The 16629-nt window shown below is 35.1% G+C and overlaps 1 protein-coding gene across 3 annotated transcripts in view; it reads right to left on the bottom strand.

Moving 5' to 3' along the window:
* Positions 1-16393, bottom strand: part of bdl (borderless) — an 89362-nt gene extending 72969 nt beyond the window's left edge. Inside the window, exons 1-2 of one of the 3 annotated variants that reach the window (XM_085960521.1) lie at positions 16235-16393; positions 12476-12846 (exon numbers count right to left, since the gene is read on the bottom strand). In XM_085960521.1, the coding sequence (XP_085816647.1) occupies positions 12476-12664 (189 nt within the window). In that variant the 5' untranslated portion in view covers positions 12665-12846; positions 16235-16393. Of the gene's footprint in view, positions 1-12475; positions 12847-16234 lie in introns of those variants that run through there. The other 2 variants (XM_085960520.1, XM_085960519.1) reach the window with 2 other exon arrangements.
* Between the last annotated feature and the right edge of the window lie 236 nt (positions 16394-16629).

Here is a 16629-nt window from a genome sequence, read left to right as displayed (position 1 = left end):
TTTGCTGCGTCATATAGAGGACGGAATAATTCCGATCCATCCCTGGATTCATTACTTTCAACTTCTGACTCCTCCGTTTCAGCAGAGTTTCAGTACACGGGTACAGAGGACACTTCAGTAATTCATTAAAGATAAATGACGGTAGAGCAAGTCAAGACTCTTTTCATTTTCTAAAACTATTTCTTTAAGCACTAAGGTGCATGGTTGCTAAATCAGTCCCGTGCAGCATCGCTTCGGGACAAGGAACTGTGGCATTAAAATCTTTTCATTCTGACACGTTTATAGCGTCATGGAATGCGGCCGTGCACAAACCGCGGCTGCATATACATGGCAGGTGGAGATGGGGCAACTCAAATCAATCATTGTTTCGTTTTGAGATTTTTATCTCCGCTTTTTTTTTTAAATATGTTTTAAATTAATTTCTCGTGATTTGAGATTGACCTTTTCTGATTATTTTTCGAAAATTCTCGAGACGAAATTTTTTGATCACAACCGACGACCCCATTCTCAGGGTTATGAAGTTCTTCTATTATTTTTGAATAATCATTCCCAGTACTTGATGTTTCTAGTTTCTTATACTGCCGTTTAAATAGCTCAATTTTGTTTCATAGATTTAAACACAGTTATGTCTGTTTTAGTATAGTTTCATGTGAATAAAACCTTCACGAATCCCGAGATTCTTAATATTTTACCGTACATCCCAAAACCTTATTTTTCTTCTTTTGGTGGTGTCTTCTATCAAACGTCAGCCACCAAATTGCAGAACACCTCCCTATTATGGGACAACACAAACATAGACTCTCCAAACCAACCCACTCCGCACCACACTGGGTCTTAATCGAGCGTATCACCAGACCATACGTTCGGATGTTTGGACAGTTGGTAGTCGGCCATAAATTACATCATACAATTTTCCATATTTTTTACACCAACCAAATTGCAATACATCACCCTACCCTGGGAGAGTCGTATCGGATTCATAACGCCTTGAATATTGAGCCACTTACGAAAGTTGCGTAGACAAGAGAATCTTTTTGTATCCATGCTTCTGCTGCCTTCTACATTTTCTTGTATCATGAGTTGGAATAAATCACATTTTTCGCAATATGAAACTTTTCTGCGAATGATAGTCGCTTTGAGTTGTCTTTGGTTTTTGGCTCGTCTGTCATTCCCCAAGTTATTTTAATGGAACGCCGATACAGCCACGCCTCGAAAACCTCCAGTCTTCTTATGGTCTATTCTTTTAATACTCAGGCATCAATTCCTTTTCGCCTTTCACCTATATCTCTATTGCAGAAGAGATGTTTCATTCTTTCGAATAGTGCTCCATGCCAAATGGATCCTGATTTCGATCTCGTGGTTTGGAATCCAGTTTTAATTTAGACTGAGACTGAGGTATTTTATATGATCCACCCTGTACAAATCTGCCATCAATGCGCATGCGGACATTTCTGAACTCTTGTTTACTGACGACTATAAAATATTTTTTTGTACATTCATCCGACCATTTCCGATCCTAATAAGATCATATGGGCCTCGACAGAATGGAGGTTTGCATTAACAGATTTTGTTTTTACGAGAATAGGATGTCAGCTACTTGCTCAACAAACACATACTAGGTCGATATTATGTCTCACCCTTTACGGGTTTATATTAGTTAAGAAGGTGGGTATCTACATCCTTTGTGAGGATCCATCTATGTCCATTTCAAGTGAGGCAGTACTTCCTATTAATTTATAAAAAAAGATAGTCAACCAACAACTGACGATGTCAACGACAATGAATTATACGAGATATAATATATTATATTTATTTATTAAAATAAATAAAATAAACCTACTATACTTACATTTAACTTAATTCGCAATAAACACAAAAGAGATTATTAATAAATTTGAGTCAGAACAAAATTAATATGATATCGATCTAAATTTATTGAATTAATAATGATTTTACCACAGACTTTGTCATTTTTAAAAGAGTATCTACGTCGTTTGGTTTATATGTGTGAAATAGAATTTTACACTATAATTTACTCATATAAGAGTACACAATATGGTTAGTAACCCTGTTTGAAATTCGTACAGAAGATTAACAACCAAAACAGCTCAACTAACACAATTACATAGGTATTTGATAAACAAACTAATTAAAAAAAATACTTCATCAACAGCCAGTGAGCGTCAGAATGGCAACTCAGCGTACATACGGAATATCCTGAGTTAAAATCCTGACAGGAAGAAAATTGTTTCACATTATGGTGCTCTTAAAAAAAACTAGGGTGTTTTTCAAAGAAAGTATCATTCCATTTTGCAGAATTATGAATAAAACATATTGCTAAATTATGCATAGATAATATTATATTCTTCAGCCTTCTACGTCAATCTTATATACAGATTGAGTATATAAGTAGATAATAAATTATCGTTCCAAATTCAACACCCCCTCAAAAAATGTCTCCAGATTATATTGATATATGTCAAATTTGTATGAGCATGGTTTCACGCCTCAGATAACTATGAGCAGGATACAAGGGGACTATTACATTATTTTAGATGGTTCAAGTAACCACGATGTCCTATCACATGAATTACTGTCATATATATTCTTACGTGGGTTCTGCGAAAAAGCACTAAGTCAAAATTTTACTGTTTTGACTTAATGATGAGGTAATCTTATTAAGAGTACGCTCTATAGTCTACAAAAACACACACAGTCATATCTATAAAACTGGCGAAGATAATTTATGTTATAAGTCAAAAAGACATACATCTATTCAGAGAAAAAGCAATAAATGGACTTAGTGCATTTGCTTCTCTCATTCACAGGCTATATTCACAAAATTCTGCGTGCGAAACTGCACTAAGTCATACTCAAAGCAATATCGCAGAAAGGAATTTGCTTTTTATATATATAAAAAAAGTTAAGACCGTCCAAACTTTCAAACTCGATTATCTCAAAACTAGTATTTTTGACTTAATGCTTATTCGCAGAATACCCACGCTATATTATACTGTTAACTATGAAAGTGTCTGACTTCGATATCTTTACTTATTTATCTATTTTGACCATTTTTATATTATGTCACCTACTTTTTTCTGTCGGTATGTTTGTTCCGTTATAACTTGAAAACTACTCAACCAATATTGATGAAATTTGCACAGTTTATAGATTGTATTGTTGGTACTAATTTACGGTAGTTAAATCTTGATTTATATGAGAATTTAGTGATAAAACTTAACTAAAAAATAACGCACTTGTAACAATTCATAACGAGTATGTAAATTAGTAAGGTAGACTATCCTCCTTCTAACCTTGTCATTGTACACAGTGACAAGGAGGTACGTAACCGTATAAATGTATAAGTAAAAGTCGATTGGTTTACACACGTACGCTGTATAATTGTATTAGTAAATTCCAAGCACTCGATTGGTTTATTCACGTTTTCATTCAAAAATATCTATTCCAAATGGCAAAGTTACATGACGGAGACTATAAGCCGGCTCGCACATCACAACTCGCCTCGTGTGCCTGACCGCCATAAATCAAAACTTCCGAGAACGGGCAGCCGGTGTTCCATGATACAACCTCGCACATCTGCCTAGCGATATCGACATTCGCCGCATCGCGGCTACTCCGAACGCGGCGACAGTCTGGAGAGAAATGGCCGATTGTGCGGCTGTGCGCATGCGCGGAGTCGATATTGGCCGGACATCGACATGCAGGCTTTGGCCAATGCAACTCGACGCATGTCGCAACGTCGCTGAGTCGCAGTTGCATCGGCCAATCTGCGAAGCTCCATTTGATAACGTTTGTTTCTTGGTTTACGATGACGTCACATCGACGAATTCGTCGTAAGACGCATGCGGCGAGTTCTGATATGCGAGCCCACTAACAGATGGAGTATTGAGATGAGGATCAGTTAAAAGGGCGTGCGCCTATTTTCAACAGCTGCAATGCGCAGATCTCAAGCTTGCAGTATGATACTGACGTAAATTGAGTGATTGGAAAAAAAATCAAATCAAATCAGACTATTACTTTTTTATTCTGTATAATATTATGTGTCTATTTTTTATGTCCGTATTTTGCGTGAAGGAAGTCGCAGGGTATCGTCAGTATTAAATAAATTAGCATAAATACCTACGCTCAACTAATATCACGAAATAAGTGAGCGTGCAAAAAGTGTGTGTATAGTGTTAAGTTACAGTGGAACCCCGATCTACCGTTCTCGCATAAATCGTTTTCCTGCGCGGATCGTCCATTTTTGAAAGTCCCGCCAAACACCCATAAGAACAATGTTAAATAATGCCGCATTAGTTGTTCCCCGATTTATCGTTTTCCTCGATCTATCGTCTAAATATTATATGGTCCCGTCACAAATATTATCCCGATTGACCGTTTTTCTTGAATATTGTCTTTTCAGTCGCGTCGCGTCGATTTGTTTGCACAGATCACAGATAGCGCTCAGGCTTGCCTCGCATCTTGTATCATGAATTTTTATAAGTCACAACTAAAATTCTCCCCCCCCCCCCCATGAGGAAAACTAAGACTCTAGCTGAGAAACAGATAATAATTCAAGACGTCGAAAAAAATCCAGGAGAAAAACGAGTTTAAAAAAATAAAATAATATATATTATAATATATATCCCGCATTTATCGTTTTTTTAGTTTCCTTTGAAAACCGTAGAATTGGGGTTTCACTGTATTGCAATATATTAATAATAGGTAATAAAAATTCAACACAGAAAAACTAAGACCCGACTCTATAAAATCGTCATACGCGCAGTCGTTGCATACGGGTGCGAATCATGGACGCTAAATATGAAAGCAGCTGAAATGGTGGACTGTTTTGAGAGAAAGATCCTGAGGCGGATATACGGACCCATGAATGATGATGGGGAGTGGAGAATTAGGTACAACACGGAACTATACCGCTTATACCAAGACTCTCCACCTTCATAAAACTCCAGAGGCTAAACTGGGTAGGCCATGTCCAGCGCATGCCTGAGTCACGGATACCGAAGAAGATCCTCGAAGGAAACCCAGGGAGAAAGGCCAGTGGGAAAGCTATGCACACGATGGGGTGATTACATTACAAAATCCAGCTGCTAAAAATCAGGAACTGGAAAAGACGTGTGGAGGACCGTTCCGGCTAGAGGATGGCGGTGGAGGAGGCCAGGGCTCGACTTGAGCTGTAGCCCCATCAAAGAAAAAGAATAAAAATAAATTAAATCATATCAATACAATAGTTTAAATCTTTTAACAATATCGTAAAATGTGAAGATTTCCTTCACCTTCACATTTAACATATCAAATTGCATATAATCATAGAATTGATTTGCAATCCTTGAAATAGCAATGCCTTCCATCTCAACAATGCATTAATATCAATTATAAAGAAACACATGAAATTAATATCGTTACCGCAGATTAAAGCTGACGACGAACGTATGTGGAATGAATTGGCACAAGCTGAAGCGTTGCAATCAAGCAATAAACAAGTCAATAATATAATTGATATTCAATTACCATATAACCAAAGAATTATATTATATATTTCAAAATTGTCTCTAGAATATCTCACGAACATTTTTTGGCGGTCCATACTGTGCTGGAAGTATATAATTTAAAATGATTCGTGTTATTTTTGGTTTCGTGGACCATGTTTTACGAGCCATATTTACAAAATAATAGAAACACAATATATTATGTCCAGGCGAAGATTATAATGCATTCTGACATTCTGGAAACATAGCCTACAATATCATTAATTTTAAAAGAGAGACAAAAAACTGATTAAATTGTTCATTGACATACACCTTAAGTAATTACTGTAGTTTCCGGATAATTTAAAATGCTGATAATAATATGAAGACAAGTTTTTTGTTACGCCAAATTTGTGTTCACTGGTAGCAGTACTTATCTTATTACAAAATTAGCACTACAACCAATAGTTGCAATAAATAGATATACATACAGCAATTATTAACCGCTTATTCTGGAAACATAAATCGACTTTTCAAAGCCAAAAGGGCGTTAGTGATAAATCGCTACTATTCATGAGAACAACTTTTTTCTTAGTATTGGAGTTTCTTTTCTTTCGTTTATAGTAGAATAATATTGTTTTGGAGTATGTGGTATTAATTAATTTATTTATTTGCAATTAGAAGTTTAAAAAACTTAATTCCTTTTGGCTGTCCAAAAAAAATAGAAAACACCGAATTGTTTTTATTTCCATTATTTTATTCATGTTTTTGTTTGTATTTCTGTTATGTTTTATTTGTTTATTATAATCATTTTAATTTTGGTACGTTACATGTTATTGGCTTCCTGTAGGGTTATCACTTACGCCCAAATCGGAAAATCGTAACTCTGTTTGCAATCATAAATGAAAAACGCCCTTTTGCCAGTTTTTAGATTTTTTTTTTGTAAACCTAATCTTATATTTAACTCAAAATCACCAACATGTTACTTACGCCCTTTTGGCTAGGAGACGTCGATTTCGACAAAAATGTAATATTCTACATTCTAAAAATTCCCACAATATAGAACACCAGATTAATTAAATTAATTAATTGCGACATCACAACCAGGCTGCGTTGCACAAAAAATATCTAAGTTGAAATCTAATTTGTTGATAAAATCATGTAATATAACTGATAATAATTTAGGTGCGGTGTAGCGCTGGACCGAGGGAAACGTCGCGATCAGGGAACTCAGAAATAAGTCGCGATGTTATAAATACTTATATACCTTATGCTCCGCGGCTATCGTACCTATGTAAATAAGTATCCCACAAATTTTGGGATTCGTCATTTAATGATGGAACAAATCCAATCGTGTGTGGGTTTTCAAGGTATGCGTATTAGCTCACAGGCTGGACAGTAGTTAGGTTATATCATGAGCAGATGGATAAATCAGGTATCATAGCTGATTCTAAAATTATCATCGTTGACTGCAACTTTATTTGCGACAAGTGGTTTGCACTTATCGTGATAAGTAGACCACTTACTTAGAGGCGGAACTCTAACCTTGTGAATATTTTATGAAAGGCTGTGTTATTGATGATGTATTGTCTTTATCCGTCATTTGTGCTTACAAAATAATATCCTGTTACACGTGCATGAATTTACTGCTGACAATACGTATTATCGCGGCCATAATAAGAAAATGCGATCACATATCTTACCACTATAAGGAAGTATCGGATAGGATGGATTTCGATTGCCACATAAATGATGCTTGTGCAAACATAAGTGTTCTCTATATTTTTATACGGAGTCGAGTCATGGACCCTGAAGGCAAGGGAGCGGAAGGCAATTGATGCCTTTAAGATATTGTGGTGTTGCCGCCGAATGCTTCGTATTTCGTGGTCGGAGCACAGGACGAACCAGTCAATCATCCAGAGACTGCAGATAAAGGAACGGCTCTCGACAATATGTCTGAGACGAATTCTGCAGTTTTTTGGACATTTTGTCCGGCGCGGACAGGACAACCTGGAGAGACTGGTGGTTTTGGGTAGCCTCCGGGGAAGGCTAAGCAGAGGAAGAGCGTCTGCGCGCCTGAGGTCACCTGTACTTCGACCGCGTGCGAGAAGTAACATGCGGCGATTACATGCGGACGGCTCAATGAGGTCACATGTACCTGGAATGCGCGCGAGTTTTTACGCGCGAGTCAAATCGAGCCAAATGGACATGATTAACAGTTATTATCGCATTAGTTGAATTTACACACTATTAGTGCCAGTAAATCTGTGCACGTGTACAGGCGCTATTACAAAATTGTCCACGGATTGATTTTCACTCAAAAGTTTTATTTTCTAGTGAAACTATTTGATCCACGAGTGTACGTTCGCAGTATCAGTCAGTTGAGGGAGTGCCTAATGTCTGCAACGCGCATATACCTACCAGTTATTTGATACGGTTTGAATGAGATGGATTTCGATTGACGCAGTATTTGACAGCAAAAGCACCAAATATCCACGTCTTACCCAAAACCTGTTTTGTCTCACATATGTCATCGCAATACGTGTAAATGAGCTGCCAAACAATAATATATATAATGCGAGAAAACGCTAGTTTAAATAAGAGTGTATGTAGAGTTATGGATTCGCCATATCAATATCAGTGATAAATTGGAGACCTTTAACCACAGAACAGATTAATAAATAAAATTCCGATAAGCTATACCCCAATACACTACATTTTGACGCAGGGTCAAAACCCAAAAATGTGTGAGTGTCATACGAAAATGAACCACACATCATAGAGTGAAATTGTGTGTGTTGTGTTCACCAATATTCAATGAGCGTCAGTGCATAAACGAGAGCAGTTTTCAGAACGAAGGACAAGCATTTTCTTAACATGTGTTTAAGTTTATCCAATATTATTCCACACTCGAGATCGGTTGCCTGTTACTCCACACCCGTTAGGTATTTCAGTTCCCATTATTTCTGAGTTCCCTGCCTTTAACATTTACAATCCCGAGGCAGTATGCCACAGCGTGTTATGATAACTGCTAATATATGCTTTATAAGTCATATTTTATTATGTAATTTTGTTTTGAAGTACCTACGCACATATTATTATAAACAATAAACAATTTACCTAGTAGATGGCCAGTAGTGGGCTGCCAAAGTCTGCCCAAATGATTCGCTTGAGTTTTTAATAAAGATTTGTTTTTATACAATGTGACTTCTATTATATTGATTGCAGTGACCATCTAGTGAACAAAAATTCGCCATGCCATTTTACGCGCATTCGTATTCATGGAGGTGCTGTGTGGTGTCCATATACTCTAGATAAGGTGTATACAATATAGTCAAAGAAGAAGATTTCGATTTTGTCTTCGATAGTGTTGTCGTTTACAAAATGATTTGTAATGTCGATTAGTTCCTTTTTGCTTTAAGTTCACCCAATCGTTGTACATTTAAGGCTATACCTCAGCTGAGGTATGGTCTAAAAAGATCGTGACAAGGCGATGCGCAGAATGCGGGTCGCGGGTGCAAATGACGCACGCCGAACGAAATATAATTTGTCATAAAAGTTCAACATGCGTCCTTTTTATGTTATGTTTATTATTATATTCGTAATAATAATAGTATATTGAGATGTTTTCTTTTTTAAGTACATACGTAAAGTTTTTTAGTCATCTTTACACGATTTAAGAATATTTTCATCCGACGCCATGACAAAATGAATCGACGTGCAGACGCCTCGACTATCGCTCTCCGAATGGCAACGCGGCCGTAATTTCGTTCCACATACAGTTGAAAAATATTTGCTGTTTCACTTATGTACGTTCTTAAGAGATCTGTCTGTATAATTTTTAACGTGATGATGATAACACAATATCGGGTGTGACTCGTCCACAATCCACTAAAACTCACCAAATACCCCCCCCCCCCCCCCCCAGAGTCCACTGCTTTCATTAATGATTCTACCTTTGAAAATCAGTCAACTATTTGTATTTAACAGACTGTAAATTCTGATGGGTTTGATTGAAAATGTAAATGTAATCATTTACAAAAAAAAAAACTCGAACAAGGTCACCGCGGAGTCACGAATTGGGTAATAATAGTCCCTGTTGTAGTTTTTGACATTGTTTGACAATACAAATGACAGACGCGCTTATTCTGTTTGTTCAAACACAACATAGGTATATAGTGCATCTGCAATACCTACTGTCTGAATGCTTTATTGTATGACAAAATAATTACGGTGTTGCTATCATGCAAATAAATATATCGCTTTAAATAAGTATACATCTTTATCCAGTGGCGGGTTAAGGCTATACCTCAGTTGAGGCATGGTCTAAAAAGATCGTGGCTATGCGATGCGCGGATTGTGCGAATTGCGCGTGCCGAACGAAATATAATTTGTCATATAAATCCAACATGCGTCCATTTAATTTTCTGTTTATTGTTCTATTAGTAACAATAGTAATATATTCATTGATATGTTTTCTTTTTCAAGTAAATGGGTAACGTTTTTTAGTCATCTTTACACGATTTAAGAATTGATACCCCCGTCGCCATCACGAAACAAATTGACGTGTTCACAGCTTGACGTTCGCTCTCCGATTGCCAGCGAGTCCAAAATTTCGTCGCATCTATAGTTGAAAATTATTTGTCGTTTCACTGAAGTGCCGTGCTAAGGAACGTGTTTAGGACGCACTGACTGATTTTGAAATCTCCACAATAAAAAATACAATAAACACCAGAAAATACACCTTGTAATCAAAATAATTCCGTCGTCGTGGCCGGCCCTCCCTCACCCTGCAGCGGTGCTACAAAAGCGGTCTACGCGCTACGAATGGCAGGAGGCGCAAGAGTTGGCGATTGATCGAGGGAAGTGGCGCGAACTTGTGCTTACCCTATGCCTCAACGCTGGGTCGTGACAGGGTGAAAGAAAAGAATTAAAATAATTATTTTCAAGGACGACAATGGTGTACAATTGGTGATTTACTATTTGTGTACAAGTAAGTGTCTAGTTGAACGGTTATGGGTCCCTTTGATGATAGTTGATTCCTTCAAATAGTTTATTAAATTATTAGCAATATTAGTTATAAAAACTAAATAATGGAGTGACCCGTGACGTCGGTTAGTAATTAAGAAATTAATTGATACCTAGCTTAATTTAATATACAAAAACTGATAGTCAACATTAAAACGCAATTTGATTAGCATTTTATGTAATAACTAGTTAAAATTGCCGTAATTAAGTTGGATGCAGGTTCAAGTCCCGTCAGGTGTCATATTTTTTTTCTATAATGGATTTTTGTAATGGGTATATTATGCATTAGATGTTTTTAAATTATGTATGTTCAATAAAATATTTCTTAATTTTCGATTCTCGAGAATCGAAAAAGTTGAGAAATCACAACCTCTAATAGGATGCACGTAAAGGAGAGGAACTAGGATTCAACGCAATACAGGGTGATGTTCGAAGTACCAAATGCCACATCCCTTGGAAGACTATTATAAATGATGTGTGTATAGTTGTAAATCAAGAATTAAAAGTTTAACTAGGTAACTATTTCTTTTATTCAACGAATAATTCACAAAATTTTAAGATTAATCATTCTAATTATTGAACATACATAATTCTGAAAACACTCATGAGAAAATATAGTCAATAGAAAAAATGACACCCTTCCAAAAAGATTTTTTCTATTGGCTATATTTACTCCTGAGTGTTTTCAGAATCATGTATCTTCAATAATTAGAATGGTACATTCTTAAAATCTTGTGAATTATTCGTTGAATAAAAGAAATAGTTACCTAATTAAACTTCAAAGTCAATTAAAGTCAAGTCAATTCAAATTATTAGCAAGTTCAAGTAAGTTACAACAGAAAATATTGGAGTGATCCGTGACGTCGGTTAGTAATTAAAGTAATTAATAATTAATACTATAATAATTAAGCACATGAGAGCACTTATGAGCAGGTATTTGTTGTAACTAAGCATGGCAGTCGTAGCAGGGCGCGATATCCAAGACACGCAGGTTCGTTCCTGCCGGGTGTCTTACTTTTTTCAAAAGGATTTTTTCTATTGGCTATAGTGTTTTCAGAATTATGTATGTTCAAGAATGAAAAGACTGGCTAAGTAAATAATTCAATAGATGGAATACGAAGAAGAATATAGTATAGATTTTGGTTGCGCCAAATTGCGGCGGCCGTAATCCTTACTTCCCACCTCCCTCAAATCCCAGTATTATTGTCACAAGACCAGACAATGAGCAATTACGGCTAGCAAAAGGTCAGTGTCTGGCATTCTGTCAAATTACCCCCACCTAGAGTTGGGTATTTCCCGAGAAAATTTCAATCTTGAGATTCGGGATTTCCAGAAAAGAATTCTCGAGATATCGGGAAATTATAAAAAACCTGTAAAAATCCTAAAATCAGTATAAAAACAGACAAATTCCAAAAAAATATGATTTTTTTTTATTTATGTAAGAAGACAAACAAAATAGAAGTAGGAAAACAAAAATAATTAAAAACATTACTTATTAAAATGGAATTTCAAAAAACACAGGCTGTCAATCGCTGCGTCTGGCAATCCCGTAGACTTTTGACACACAAAATTCCCTGATGTTGTAAAAATTGCGCTCATTTGGAGTCGACGTTGGCTCAATTGTGTTAAATTCCCCGATCAGTCTTTGAACGTTTTGTGTTTTCTGTCCACTTTTTTCATATAGAAAATCATTTTATCAAATAACATTTGATAATAAAGAAATCCCGATCCCGAGAAAAGATTCTCGAGATCCGGGATTTACCGAAATGTAAAAAATTTCAATTCTCAAGATTCGGGTTGGAAAATTTCTCGAGAATTCCCGTCGGGACATTCCCGAAACCCAACTCTAGACTAACCCCTAGATCCGGAATCCACATCATCCTTAAAATTACAGTCCACTTGCGAAAAGCGCCACCAGATATTTTAGGCGTGGAAAACGAGGGAAAAGGGTTAATACTTACATCCTTATTCCACTCGAGATTGTATGGAATCTCAATATCATGCGGGAAGTCCAGCTGGCAGTTGAAGACAACGTACCCACCGACGGAACCATTAAATGAAGTCGGCGGGTGATAAGGCCCATCGACGTCCGAAGGGGCCTGGCTTCTGACCGCGGTCCACACTAACACAATAGTCCACCACACGCGCATAGTACAAATCTAATTCTAAATGTAACACACTAAATACACTGCACGGTTTAGTTCGGCCTGATGAAGATAATTACGATTTCAAAGCTTATTAATTGGTCGTCTGGTGTATTCGTTCAATTAATTAATTAAGATTGTATCTCGGATGCTTGATGTGAATTGACAGATTGCGATGGTGTCACTATCTATCTCAAGAAAATATTATTATTATGTATATAATATCGGTAAATGTGCCGCAGAGGTGGACATGAGATTTTACAACTTTCTTTTTCGACCAAACCAAACCTAACCTAACCTAATCTAATCTACCACAACCAAATATTACCTCATATAATCTTAATTTGTGATAATGGTGTATCAAAATGTATGAAAATTTCAAATTTTCAATTAACGATTATTGGATCGAAAAGCCGATGCGCCGACAGAAAAAGGTAATTATTATAATTGTCTACATGGAATAAACTGTTTTCGTAAAAAAAATATTATAAAAGCTCGTGTCCACCTCTGCGGCACAATTACCATAATATCAACTAAAGATTTTCCTTGACAAGGTACTATTTTATTATTACAACGTTTTTATTAGGCCGTATTCTTGTTTGTCCGGTGGTTGTTTATCCAGTACAAATCTTGCAATCGATTTTTAACTAACTTCCCGACTAGCTAGACATTTGAAACTTTTAGAATATATCAGAACACGATGCCAATGCATTCTTTTAATACTTTTAGGCATCTTTAAGTAGAATTGAATTCATTTTCAGTTAATTCTGTTTTGTATGAAAAGTTATTTCGGAAGAAATCCGTAATCAAATCCACTATTATTGGTTGCTATGGGTCTGGGGGCCTAGCAACAAAATTATTAATATACGCTATATATGGAAATCAATATAAAATGTCAAAATGATATTTCAGTATTATTTCTATCAAGTACAAATTTTTTGATCGTTTAAGCTAGTCAAGTCAAGTTTATATGATTCAACAGAAAATTTAAAAACGTTGTATATAAAAAGTTCTTTTTATCTTGTAATTATTAATTATGTTAATGTCTCAATTTCACATATTTTATAAATCAATTAATACGATAATAATCATACGTTATAATAAATCTAATTAATATGTCATATGCTAGTGGCGAAGAGTGGATGTAGGCTGTTAATATCCGGCATAAATAGTGCATACTAAACTTGGTCAGTCATACTTATTAGTTTTTATTTAACTAATACTACAGTGTTTCGATAGTGTTTGTTAGTTTTCAAAATTCAATTAAGCCCTGCCCAATCCAAGCCATATTAGATATTAGTCAAAAAATACTCGTGTATCTATAAAATATCTAAGATTATGTATGGTTTAATGGGAATAATTTGTGTTATTTTATAGATAGAAGAATATTTTTTATCGATTATGGTTTGGTGATGATGGCTTAATGGATTTTAAAAACTAATCAACACCACCTATAATAATATCACAATATATTTTGTTTTATTAATTCAATCAAAACAAATAAATATGACTAAAAAGTGTGCACTATTTTTGTCGAATCGTCCATAGCATACCTAAACTATTTTGGTATAGGTAGGATTTAATTGAATTTAAAAAAACTAACCAGCACCATTTGCGAATTGTATTCTTATTTCAATGAAAACAAATAAATATGACTGAAAAATTTCAGAGTGCACTATTTATGTCAAATATTAACAGCCTACCTCCACCATTCGCCACTATCATATTACTATATTCGAATAATTATAATATATTATGGTATAGTACAAATTTTCCCGTGATGGTCGAGTAATACTGAATTCACGTATGGAGTAGTAGAATTCCAATATCAGATCTGGAAAATTCACATGATGATTTTTATGTACTTTTGAACTAAAAGCAAATATGTAATGAGTTGAGTAACTGGCTAACGATGGCCTAGCAGCTTACGCGTTGGCTTATAAATTATAATACCATGTATTTGAATTCGAAACGTTCGCACCCTGGGTCTGAAAAATACACATATTGTTTTTCAATTTGTATTTGGAGTCAGAGTATGGACCTAATATGTTGATTAACATCTCGTAAAAACAAAAAAAAATCAGTTCATACAAAACCACCACTCCAACCGGCTTTATGATTTATTAGGATCGGGCATGGTTTAATAATAAAATTAATTACTTGCTTAGATCCATTTTTCGTAAAATAATCTATTAAAAAATCTCTTGGTGAGGCGGATAAGATTCATATAAGATTGTAGAGTAAAAGAAAAATATATATTTTTGTACATTATGAGAGAAAACTAACAAAACATCTACGCCGCGTAGAAGCTCTACGGTGCGTTACGTTATAGGTCTAAGAAAATTGTAACATTGTGTTTATTTAGAATTATAACACATATTTTTTGCATTTATTACAATTTTAACAATTATTTAAATACATGGAATGATCTTGATGTTGATGAAACGTTTTTTTTATGCATTTCTCATTTTTTGAGTAGGTAGGTGATTTTTTGGACTACGAAGGAGTATTCAGAAGGATCCTTCATGAAAAAGTATTTTTTTCGAAATGTACGTGTTTGTATTGATAACATATCATAATGTTTATAGCAAATAAAGAATATCTAAGAATGTCTGTGTTTGAAACGGTATGAAGATACGTATAAAATGACTAGTTACTTTTCGCAGAATTAAAAGTAAATTAAATTTTCGACAGATTTCTATGATTCTCTGTGAAATTTACTAATTCGGCGCGACTTTTCAAACATATAACCGCCATTTTTACAGATATATGAGTATATTCTTACGTAAGTGGATTATTTATTATATAAATAGTTATAATTTGAATATTTTAATGTAATATTTATTATATGCATAGCAATATGTTTTTTAATACAATTTTTCCTTATTTTGTTGCATATCATTAGTTAAATATCTCAAATAATCGTTTTATCTGTAAAAATAGGAGTATAATAGATTTGCTTTGGATAAGACTTCAGTCAACGAAAGCTAAATAGTTTTTTGAACTAAAAGAAACCATCCAAATATATGAGGATATAGTAAGTAGACTCTCGTAGTGCAATGCGTAAGGCACTGGCCTTTCATCCGGTAGCTCTGGGTTCAATTCCGGTGAGGATTCAACATATTTTTTTGATTTCCTCAAAACCTGAGTGTTTGTGATTGTTTCGCTTCTATTACTAAAATACACTACCGTTAAACTACACTACTCTCATTGAGCCTCTAGGCCTGTTGTAGTATTAAAAAGAACAAAAATAATAATAGAATCAATAAATAATCGTTTGTTTAACTAAAAAAGATCATACAAACTTGCCATATATTTTGAAAAAAATCAAAATTAATAAAAATATTTAGTTAGGTGCTATCGAAATATTTCAATCTTTAAAACAGATAATACTTTTTTTAGACATTTGTTATGTTATGAAAATGTGTCTGAATAGCTGCGTTTGTTCCACTGAAATTTCCTCTGATATGACCAGATAAGAATAGTAGGTGTCCAAAATATTTAAATAATCACTCAAAACAAATTAGAGGTGACCGAACGCTTCCTGGCACTAAAATATTATGTAAACAAATTTACTTGTGATTAATACTAATTTAAAACACGTTAAATTTAGATTAGCCGCACTACGTGTACAGTGAATTAAACAATTATTAATGATGGGCCGCTACACTTTCGACAGGTGAACAGGTAATCGATTCGGAGTGTGATCGCGTCGACAGCTCGCTGACAACTGACAGCGGCGAGCCGATGATGCTGTCGGGATGAGATGACAGCGCACTGACACCCGGCCTCGGCAAAGAAGTGTGGATTGAGGAATTACTGGAACGACCTGTCATGTCAGTTGACCTAACGCATGGACCTTTACTCGTAAGTGCACTATCGTAAATCTAGTAATTAAATTTTATCCTATGACTAATAAAAAGGGACCGTATTAAACTATGGTTGAATTCATAGTTTCAATAAGTTAATAT

Source organism: Rhyacophila brunnea, unplaced genomic scaffold, assembly GCF_057557595.1.
Source record: "Rhyacophila brunnea isolate RB1 unplaced genomic scaffold, BYU_Rbru_1.0 scaffold_11, whole genome shotgun sequence".
Taxonomy (NCBI): Eukaryota; Metazoa; Arthropoda; class Insecta; order Trichoptera; family Rhyacophilidae; genus Rhyacophila; species Rhyacophila brunnea.
This window is presented reverse-complemented; position numbering and strand designations above follow the sequence as displayed.